The 11,987-nt window shown below is 37.1% G+C and overlaps 1 protein-coding gene across 1 annotated transcript in view; it reads left to right on the forward strand.

Moving 5' to 3' along the window:
- Nucleotides 1-11,987, forward strand: part of FAT4 (FAT atypical cadherin 4) — a 252,930-nt gene that overhangs the window by 224,723 nt on the left and 16,220 nt on the right. Inside the window, exons 12-15 of the mRNA XM_014522959.2 lie at nt 2,111-2,418; nt 6,608-6,693; nt 8,929-9,108; nt 11,017-11,141. Coding sequence (XP_014378445.1) covers nt 2,111-2,418; nt 6,608-6,693; nt 8,929-9,108; nt 11,017-11,141 — 699 coding nt within the window. The remainder of the gene's footprint in view (nt 1-2,110; nt 2,419-6,607; nt 6,694-8,928; nt 9,109-11,016; nt 11,142-11,987) is intronic.

The raw sequence follows: 11,987 nt of genomic DNA on the forward strand, positions 1-11,987 counted from the left end.
ACCGTCCAAGTAAGAAAAATTTGAGTTCCACTGTATTAACTATTTCAATATTAGCCATTTCTGTTTATATTCTGCTTATAAAACTTTTTGTTCTAAAACCAAAATTTGAAGAATAAAGCCAGAGAAGCATGTACCCCTACCACTATATTTTAGTAATTCCTAGAACAGGGGTAGGCAGTTTTGGGGGCTGGAGGGCCACTTAAGAAGTTTCCGTGAGTTGTTGCAGGCTGGGAAAAGGGGGGCAGCAGGTGACTCAGCCAGGCACAGCGGTGGGTGGAAAGGGCAATTGATCCCATCTAGCCCTGACCCATCCACCCTGCACTTGTTGGTTCTGCAGGCAGGGACATGCAGGGAGCAAATTGTGGCTCTGCCCTGGGCCCAAGCCCTATGCTGTCACTGCCCCATGATCCTGTGGGTACAGGGTTTACAGCCACAGGGTGCCTGGGCAGTGGGGCCAGGTCTGGTGGTGGCGGGACACACACCTACTTCCGGGTGGTGGTGGCAGGGGTTGCCAGGAAGCCAAGTACTGCCAATGTGCTGCCCACCGCCTCACCACCTGGCCCTGTGGACTATTTTTCCCAGCATGCCCAAGAGCACACAGGGTGGGGCAGGCCCTGCCAGGTGGCACCTCTGTGCCCCTGGGGTGGCGGGACCAGCCACGTGTGCCACAGCCCAGGCTTCCATCTGCTCCTGGGCCAGGTGGGGCTGCAAAGCCTGTTGTGGGCTGGACAGAATCACGTGATGGGCTGTATATTGCCTACCCCTGTCTTAGAAATTTATCATCACTAGTTTATACCCTGGAATTGCAACCAGTATAAACCATGCAAAACATGAAATATAAATTCAGATATCTTAGTTACAGTACCATTGTATTTGCTTATGAATTCAAGTCTTTTTAGATTATTTTTGTTAACGTAGTGAAAAATTAAATTGCGTAATGTAAGCAAAAAATTAAATCTAAAAAATAAGTGCTTTAAAAGAAAACTCCAGAATAATCCTAACCTAGGAAAATATTTTTCAATATCCATTTATATCTGTTTTGATGTATGATCTTCTACCTCTCTTGCACATGAAATAACTCCTTTATTCTGTTCTATATAATTTTATCTAAAGTCACGTTTCTGTATTTATAATCATATTCCATTATGAACATTGCAAACTATCAAAGATTAAACATGCTTTCTTATGTCAGTGAGATAAAAAATGGGAGAATGTAATTATACAGCCCATTAAAAATTGGAAAGAAACATATGGAGAGTGCCTACATATTCAAATTAAGTAAAATATTAAGAAGATGCAAAGCTTAGATGTTGTGTCCAGTTTACAATGAAATAAATGCACATCCTATTAGATGAGACTCAGAATATTTTATATTTAATTGTGAACCTGCAATCTCAGAACTGAAAGATAATGTACATCCAAATTCAAGGAGGAATGAAACCATGATTATTTAACAGGAAATTGCCAATTTGACATTGGCTTGAATTTCTCTGCACTATTTACCAGAGTCCACTAATATTTATAGGGGAAAGAATTTGGCTTAGTAGTGCAGTAAAAATAAAAGTAATGTCAAAAACTAAATTGAAAAAGAATGAACACAAACAAAATACAAACACACAGTTTGGGAGGAGGGAAGGAGACGAACCAAGCTTTATCAACTGTCTGGCTATAAATCAGTCTCAGAAAGGTTATAAAAGTGGAATGGGAAGCAGAATGGAAAACTCATAGCCATGTATTAAAAAAAGTTCTGTTAACCAATTTATCTCCACATCTGCAGTAATATAAACATTATATTCATTAATATCCACATTAGACAAAATATGAACACAGGTTTTTCAAGCAGTGTAACATAACCTTAGGGAACTAATCTCAAATATACTTTTTTATTCAATGAAAATGTCTCTATCTTAATTTACAGTTTTAGAATATACATACTTCAGTAAATAAAAGTGTGGACAAGACTTTTTATCCAAGATAGATAACTAATGTCTTTTAAAATAATAATCATAAACATATTTCAAAGCACAGAACCACCTGATTTGTTACTGGAAATGGTATGAACTTTGATCCAATGTTGTAATAACTAGTTAACATGTAACCTCTTTTATAGGTGTCTTTGGAAATCATTGTGAATTGAATAGTTATGGATTTGAAGAGTTGTCCTATATGGAATTTCCCAGTATGGATCCAAACAACAATTATATTTATATCAAGTTTTCCACTATCAAAAGTAATGCCCTAATGTTGTATAACTATGACAATCAGACTGGAGAGCAGGCAGAATTCCTGGCCCTGGAAATAACAGAAGAAAGGCTGAGATTCTCCTACAACTTGGGCAGTGGTACATACAAACTTACCACAATGAAGAAGGTGTCTGATGGACAGTTTCACACTGTTATTGCCCGGAGAGCTGGAATGGTAAGAAATATTGAATTGGAAGTTAGGTTAAAGAGCAGCAAACTCTAGTAACTTTGCTTTCCATAGATTATATATATATATATTTTTTTTTAAAGGTAAACTTTTGGAAAAAACACTCATTTCTATCATAGACAAGTTTGGCTCAAAGAATTATAATAGTTTGCTCAGGATAAAAGAAAGCTCCTTTAAATGTGACAAATATGAATGAAAATAATTAACAAAATTGCTATCCAGGGGGCTAATTAGCTGGTGTAGATTATGGAAAAGACTATTAGCAAAAGACTAATACAGTAGTGAAACCCAGAACATATTTCACCTTGGTATCTGTAGAGCAGCGATAGGCAGATTTCTTGCATTTTTAGAGTTCTCCGTATTTTAGGACTTTTACAAATCCAATCAAGTTTGAAGGTTTCCTCTCCTCTATTATTTAAACCCATTTATTTTTAAGGGTGTTCGTGTTTGTTAAATCAGGCAAGTATTCTTTTGTCTAGTTTAAAGGGAAACCTTAGGAGGGAAGAGGTCCTCCAAATTCTAGGCTGGTACAGTTGGTTGACATATACATAGCACTTTGTCCTTTTCCAGGTTTCATTCTATTTTCCCTATGGATTTTCTTTCTCTTTGCCTCATTTTTCTGTTAATTTCTTAACAGTATTTCCTAATCAGAACACACAACCCAAACAATATGCTCTTTTTGAACTAGTTGAACATCAGGCAAAGTAAGTTTGTCATCATATTTGGTCAGCCAAATACTTTCCTCTTCAAAGGGAAGCAAATATTCCAAACATTGGACAGATATTCCTTAGACCACTACATTTTGTTTTCCATGTTAGACTAGAAGTAGTGGAAGGACTGAAGGAATTAGATGTTCTACACCACATAGCCTCTTCTGAATCCTGAAGACTTTTCATGATTACATGCTGCAAAAATCACAGTTTACCACATAAACACTGCTCTTTGCTCAGAAAGGCCAAATGCTGATACAGCCAACCCAAAATATTCCAGTCATTGTGCCAAATATGTTGTTATAGAGTTGCATGCATTAAGGGTTCAAGAATATAAATATCCTGGAGGTAGCTAGGGGCTACAGTATCTATGTAGAGGTGTAACTAGGAATTATTGCACCTTTGGAAAGGAGTCAGCGGGCTGAGCTCTAGAGTATCTTACATCCACGCACATGGGCTGCTACTGCAGCTCCTATGGTACAGACTGCTTTTGCCGTGGTGCAGGCTCCCCAGGGCCCACTATCCTGGTGCTGACTCTAAAGTAGCACCTGGAATTGATGTACTGCTCTCTCATACCTTGTTACACCACGGTATGTGTAGGTCTTTGTTGTTGCACAGTAGTGGGGCTCTGCCTCCTGCCTTTGCTGACCAAATCATTTATATCTTTGTCTGCAAGCAGCTTGAACCTGAAACCCTTTTTGTTTCAATGCAACCGTGTTGCTGAGACTATTTTTCTGCATTCATGTGTGTTCAAGGTGGATAGTTTGTTCCAAATTTTGAATTATTTTTGTGAGTGTTTCTGTAGATACCATCATCTTCTACATTTTCATGAAAGATATTTACAAATGTAGATAATGATTTTGTCTTAGGGCATGCTAATTTTAATATTTAATACATTAGTTCCAGTTTTCTAAGATAACTCTTTAACTAGGCATCTAAGAGATGCTTTAGGTATCCAAGTGTGGATTTTAGCAAGTAACCTAACCTATACAGTGCATGTCTAAATAAAGATGCATGTGTCTATCTACATGTATACTGTGGTAACAAATAAGTGAGTACACGAAAGAAAGTGTTTGTCATGCAAATTGAGTCCTGGATTTATAAAAGGGGCTGTAGTATACATGTCAGCACAAAAAAGATCTTTTCCAGAAAGTTACCTTTGTGAATGCTTAAAATTAAAATCAGGCTTTATAGAAACCATCATCTCTGAAACAATGTCTTCATTAAAGCTTTCCCAAACATATCAGATGTTTACAAATACGAAATGTGAAAAGAATCGCCTTTGTCTTAAGAATTTCTGTTGAAGGAAAAAATGTCTCCCACATGTCAAAAAAAGTATATAATAACCCCCTACTGGATTTCAAATCTGTCATTTCCTACAGTGCAGCGGGATTTTATCGGAAACTGGTAAAATCATTAAGTTGTCAGTCTTGAGATATTGCAGAGTGACAGGACAGAAACTCTCATAACTTGAAGAGGTAACAATGCTAAAGTAACAAGCAGGAACATTTGACTAATGTTAGAAAATAAACTGTATGAACTCTGGTCCAAGCAAAATATACTCTCAAATATCCAGTCCTTCAGAGAGAGTTATAGCTCATCCTGAGTTTGTGAATGCATAGAAATGTATATTAGGAAAATTATATTTATTAAGCTAACTAAAAACAAAAATGCACCTTTCATTTTTGTCATTTATATTCTGAAAGAAAATATATATACATGTCACAGCATATAAACCAATCAGGTTTTTGGGGGGGAGGTTTTGAGTGCTCTATGAACTGTTTCATTTGTACTCGGCATCTAATATACTTAGGTATTGCAGACTGATGTTTCTCAAGAGAGATAGGTTGATCAGTATGTATGGAAAGAAATGCAAGATGAATTTTTATTATAAAAATGAAATGGTGAAAAAAACCCACAGTATAGACATACTATAGGACATGATTTAAGTTTGAGAGGCATGAATTCATTTGGTCAGCACATGGTATGTATTAAGAAATAATGCGTGGAGTTTTCAACAAGACAGTAATATTAGTGATGAGTGAACTTAGTTGTAGGCAAAAGAAATGCCAATATATTATAAAGTAATAGCATACCAATAGTGTTTAGTCTTTGTATAACTCCTGTAGAGTTACCTAAGCATAAACATAGACCAAACTGTTGTCAAAAAATAACACTTGATTTAAATTTTCCCTAAACCTCTGCCACACATTTTGAGGTAATCTGAGAAGCTGATATACACAGTTAGAGGATCATGTTTTATTTTTTTGAAAATTTGACTTAAGGAATAATTAATCTTCATTTTTAAGAAATACATTAATCTTTTATTGTTATTATAGGAAATGGGCTTTATGCATTTTTTTCTGTTACTTTAGAAAGCCTGATTTAACTCCAATTAAAAATAATGGCAGTCATTTCATTGCTTTTAATGCACATGTCAGTAAGCCCCTTCTAGAGTGTTATTTTATCTTACTTTACAGTGTAACTATCAATATTGTAGGAAGACAGCTTTTCTATATCACTTTAAGCTATTTTTTGCTGTAGGAATGAGATCTGTGAGAGCTGGTTTAAAGAATGCTTTGAGAGCAGGTGACAATCCATTAGCGTCATTGATAGTTTTGTATCCCACTATAATGACTGTTATTTTTGACCAGTGAGAGGATAGTTTGCACATGCCCTCTTTGCATACATACATCATCTTAATGGGTCATCTTAGTATACAATTGCCCTACAACAGGTGGAATATGGAGGTAGAGAGCCTTGGTGGTAGAAATACCAGATTTGAAAAGGGGGGCAAGGGGGCAGGGAAGGTAATTGTAACAAACAAATTGTCTTTGAAGTCTTATTGTGACTGCAAGAAGTTAGATCTTTCCTTGCATCAGATTTCTTTTGTGGAAAAGTAAGATGACTTTGGGCCAGTATCAGTTCTGAGAGGGGCTAGAAGGATTTTTGATATCCAGTTGTTTTTACGTGTTTTCTTGATGATGCTTACTGATGGGGCTTCCAGTTGTGGGGGTGCACCATAAAGGCCCATTAGTGACTGGAGCTCCTGGCCATGGAGGAACACCTTGTGCTTCCAGGGTTGGGAGCTCCATCGGTTGATCTGGGCTCGCAGCTGGTGGAGGTCACTGTGCTCCCCCAGCTTGGAGCCCTGATCAGCTCAGTTCTCCCAGCCTCCAAAGCACACAGCAGTCTCTGGGGCTGGAACCATTGGCCACACACTCATTTAAAAGCATGATAGGAATCAGTGACAAAGCTATTATATGTATTTTGCATAATAACCTTGCCACTTATTCCTGCTTTTATCCCACCATTCATTGAATGAATATGTGGCCAGGTTGCTACTTAAGATGTGATTAACCAGTCAGCCACATCTTAAATGTAACATGTATCAGGAGCCTGATGAAAATACTGCTGAAAACTTACATGTTGTCCTCTTAATATTAAATACATTTGTTGCTTTGCAGGCAGCATCCCTGACAGTGGATTCCTGTTCTGAAGATCAGGAGCCAGGTTACTGTACTGTTAGTAATGTGGCTGTTGCCACTGACTGGTAAATACTGCTTTTTTTTGTTTTTTGCTATAAATGAAAAGATAGAACTAACAATAATAAAAATTAAAACCAGCCTCTCTAAATACAGGAGACATTTAGAACAACCACTTTGTCAAGCAACAAGAAAGCTTGTTCTTTTAGGCACAACAGCTTCAGAAGTGGCCCCAGAAGACTTTGTCTTTTTGATATATGTATCGTTCTAATTCCCTGTCTGGTTCCTTTTAGATCTGGGAGGTGGTAGTTGTGGTAAGAGTAATTTTCGACTATCCTATGACAGCAGCAGCAAATTACAATGTATTCCTTTGTTGGTAAAGCTCAGCTGTGCTAATTGGTGCCTTGTAAAGGACAGGAATAAGTGAAAGAGCCCAAACAGCTCACTTTCTAATTCTCTTTGTGCTCTGGCTTTGGAGGAAAGGATCAATTGCACAGCAATGGTTTGACTGGACAGTGATAAAGAAGGTTCACATCTACCTTCATGGAACCAGAATTTAGATTACAGTCTAGCCAAAACTGGCTATAAAATCAGAGTAGAAGACAGACAGAGGCAATAGACAGATGTGCATTAGTAGTGCCACAAGTGCTACAGTATTTTGAAGTACTACAGAAATATAACACCAGAAGGGATGTGCTTATGCACAAAGTCCCCATCTCAAAACACTACAGTCACCACAAAAACATGCTCTCCAGTCAGAAAGTTGCTCCCCTCCAACTGTCAGGGAGGTGAATTTACCATATTTATGCAAATCCAAGACAAGTTGTTTTTTTTTCCCCGCTCCCATTCAGCATAGGAAAAACGCCTCTCATCTTGGGTTCAAGTATAAGGTGGAAGGACCAGGGCAAATGGCTGCTGTGGCTCTGACTCCAACCCTGAATCTAGGTCAGAGCCAGAGTCAGAGCCGCAGCAGCTATGTGCCCCCCGCCCCCGCTCCTCCATTTGCCTTCTGTAGCCTCTGGCCCTATTCCCCTTCCTTGTCCCTGCAGCCTCTTTCCCCTCCTGCACCCACTACTGTCAAGCTCAGCACCAGCTCTGGCTCCTTTCCCACCCAGCACATGGAAGCTCCTTCCCCTACCTGTCCTATCAGCAGAAGTGCTGCTCTGGCCCCAGGATGTTCTGTATGGCCGGGCAGGGGCTGTGCTTCCATGTGCTCCATGCCCTGGCAGGGAATGGCCCTGGAGCTGCATCTGACAGCAGGGGGAGGGAAGGGGGCAGGGGGGAGCAGGTGTCAGTAAAGACACAGACCAAGTCAGATTGACTTCACTGAAGACAGGATTTTCCCCCAGAATTTTTCTTTTAAATATCACAAGGTTACCTTGGCATCCGATTAACCAGAGCACTTGGTAACATTCTGTTTTTTATTACACTAGTAGTATATTTACTCTGTCTCTTTCTAACTCAAGTATTCTTTGAAAATTTTAAATTCTGCAGTGTTTAGTACTGGGAATTTTCTAAAGTAAAACCTCGTACTGCTTTAAAATCATATTTCACCTATCATGTTTACTTTACCAAATGGAGGAATGAAATTCCAGCAGTTAAACTATCTCCAAAATTTAAATCTGGGATTGTTGAGCTTTACTTTAACTTCTTGTGAAGTGGCACCAAATCATATATGTGCTACATCTTTCACCTTATTATTCATTGAATTTGCTTTTTTCTTGCATTTTATTAATAGCAATTTTCTGTTTCTGTTATGGAGAGTGTTATGAGAATTAATTAGTTAGGATTTCAAAAATATTTAGAAGATGAAAGTTGCTATATTAATGCTAAGTACCATTGCTATTTGTAGTATTACTCCTGATTGCATTTCATGTTGTTTCATTTAGCTACATAGTTTGATCTATTAAAAATAGTTTACTCCCTTGTAAAATGGTGAATCCATTTTACAGTTATTTTAATATAACCCACAATTTAAAATAGCATTTGGTCACATCCTTATTCAATACAGATTGAAACAAAACTCTCAGTCAAATCAATCGGATAAATATCTTGAGTAAAAACTGATTGACAACTTAAAGCTTAGGCCTGTTTTAATTATTATTTTAAATTGCCTTTAACTGGAACTGATTTGTCATTGGATATAATAAATCTGTGATTGTAAATAATGAACTACAGAAATTGAGGAAATTGAATGCAGAAATAGATTCTGTGGTATATTTAGAGTCATTTGATGATCTATTTCCATTGTTGCTCCTACGTGTGCTGATGTGAATTCACTAATTTTTCTATTTCTGCTCTAGGACCCTCGATGTTCAACCAAATCGAGTTACTGTTGGTGGTATCAGATCTCTAGAGCCAATACTTCAAAGGAGAGGACAGGTGGAAAGCCATGATTTTGTGGGTTGCATAATGGAGTTTGCAGTCAATGGACGTCCTCTGGAACCCAGCCAGGCTTTGGCAGCTCATGGAATCTTAGATCAGTATGTCAAGTCTATAATATCATATAGACAGAATAGATAACAAAGGAAACTAGTGCAAGAGTGAGGCATTAACTAACTCAAATATTTCTAGAAACATGAATGGAAACTATACTATAAAATGTAAAGAACTTCAGAAGAATCTAAATTTGGATGGAAAAAAAATCAAAATCGAGAAACTGAAGAAACCCAATTGCAATTTTCTTTAAAGCAGCAACAGTATATTTCTGTTTATTATTATTGTTTTATAGCAGTCTGAAATAGAGTAGCTTTATGCTTGCATTTTCAAGTAAATTCCACCTGGATTTAACTGTATTGGAATGGTTCACTAAACCTCCCCATTTTTATCCCACATGTCTGTTCTCTCACTTTACCTCTCAAATATCACTGCATTTCTCTTGTAACATCTCCCTTTGTGAGAACACTTTCAGAAATGATTGATTAGCTGAATTTGCTGAGTCTTTTTCATCTTGTTTGAAGTTATAGTTGTGGCAACAGTATCGCTTGCAAGACCACAGTTGCTAGTTCATCCTTCCCCCTTTCACCTCCCTAGTTTGTGATCTTTATGGTAGAAGGCCTCCTAAGGCTCTTTAGGCTGAAGCTATTTACTCCTGTACAGTTTTCCTAGAAGACAGCATTTTGGAACATCCCACTAAGGAAAAAAAAAAAATCTCTTAATTTTGTTATCTCTCAAAGGCCAAGACTGCTGCCAGGCAAAACCTTTTCAGTAATACCTTGGACTGTTTAACAATGAAAGATGGCTTTAGGCTTCATTTCACGTGTGTTTGGTAGATTGAATGTTAAACCCCCCCATGCCCATCTCCGTTAAAAAACTAATTGTCTACGAACATATTGATGGGTTTCCAACTTCACCTTATACCCTACTACTGTGTTTCTATCTGCTTAAAACTCGAGAGTGGTAACCTCATTCAAAGACCACCAGGTCTGGAAATCTCTGGGCTCATTTTATGTTGGGCAAAAATTCTGATGACATTACTCCTTTGTAGCTAAAAGTAGTCCGTTCTGTTCAAGTTTATTCTTCACTGGATGCTTTCCCCATTACTGTTTCAGATTTTTTTTTGAGAGTACTTACAAATTTTTCATTTTTCTTTGCTAGCTCTATAATATTTGTAGAAAAGGAACGAGACTGAAAAAGTTAAGGGAAGGATCTGAGTATAACTTAAAATCATATAATGTAATTTTATGATTTCCAATTGTTTTTACTGTATAGCCCTAATATATGACTTTCATAAAGCAATTGAAACATGCTTGAGAACAGTGGTCTTTGAGAAGATTAGTATTCATGAGTGTTCACGTGGTTATATGTGCTTATGAAAATTATTACAAATTGTAGTTTATAATCCAATATGAAGTAATAAAATGGCTTATCTAAAGAGAACACTCAGGAAAGTTAAGCCATTTTTTTAAGTAAAATTGTTAAATCACATTAAATGCCTCTGTGAATAGTCTTAGAATTACTGTCTTCAGTAGAAAAAACACAAGCTAATCAAGGTCACTTTAATAATCTCAAGGTCACCCAAGGAGTTAATGTTTTTTAACCAATCTATTTGAAATTCACACTTTTTAATTTGGATCAATTTTCATGAGTGTGGACAAGCCAATAAACAGAGTTTCTGTTTCCCGTCCTCTGTTAATGGAAATCCAATTCCCTCTGAAATCTTCCTTCTTTTTCTAATACTATTACAATTTGGCATTGAAAATGGGACCTATTTAGATATATTAGATTTCTAGAGTGCAAATTTTACTATTTTATAGAGCCTTTAAACAATTGTGTTCTTGTTGAGTAAGAGGGTATGTACGGGAGGGAACACACATGGGGCTGTATTCAGGAGGATTGTTTTGTGTGTTCAGCATACATGCATCAGTGACTACTCTTCTGATTTGTTCTAGATGCCCTAGATTAGAAGGAGCTTGTTCAATTAGTCCTTGTCAACATGGTGGCACCTGTGTCGATCACTGGTCATGGCAGCAGTGCCATTGCAAAGAGGGACTGACTGGAAAACACTGTGAAAAATGTATGTAGAAGTCATAATCTTTCTGTTTCGTTTACAATGAAGCTAAAGTGGAATGAAATGAAATTGCATTTTCTGTTTAGATGCACAAGATAATGAACTTTTGTAAAATAATTAAAATGTGTCATGCCAGCATTCAGTATTAAATGATTATGAAGAAAAGTGATATATGACTTTTTGCCCTAGCATCAGTTTGAATGTGATAAAAGGTCAAATACAAAAATACATATATATCTATAAATCCAAATAAATGCACATTATTTACCTTATTTTAAAAAAGCTGTAATGATGGATAGTTTGACACTTTAACCTAAAAAACCAAAGGGCAGTAGAGAATTGCCTGCTGCATTGTTATTAATTCATATTCAAATTAAATATGGAATTACAATTGCTCTGTGAAAACTGTTTAATTCTGTTCATGTCATACCCTCTATTTGCTTACAAGTGCTTCTATGGCTTTGTCAATGTATAAACCATTATAGTATGAGATTACAGAAGAATTTTATGGAAATTGTGAGAGCATGTGTGGGGGTGTATACTGCATTAGTATTTTTAATTATTTTTACATTAGCCCAAAAGGTGTTGGACGCTTTACAAAAATAATAGAAAGGCCTTGTCACTGTCCTAAAGAGCTTACAGTTGGATTTTTATTACAAGGAAGGGGAACAGGAGCATCCCTGGGAAGGAATTGTATCTCAGGAGCCCAAATTCCTTCACTTATTCCCAGGGAGTTTTAATTTACTGCTAACTGATACCAGCAGAAAATTATTAACTTCTGTCTCTGTCTGTGTCTCTGTCTCTGTCCTGTATCTCAATCTCTCTCTCATTCTCTTTTTTCCAGCTCTTTCC

This window comes from Alligator sinensis, unplaced genomic scaffold (assembly GCF_000455745.1).
Source record: "Alligator sinensis unplaced genomic scaffold, ASM45574v1 scaffold1029_1, whole genome shotgun sequence".
In the NCBI taxonomy this organism is placed as follows: Eukaryota; Metazoa; Chordata; order Crocodylia; family Alligatoridae; genus Alligator; species Alligator sinensis.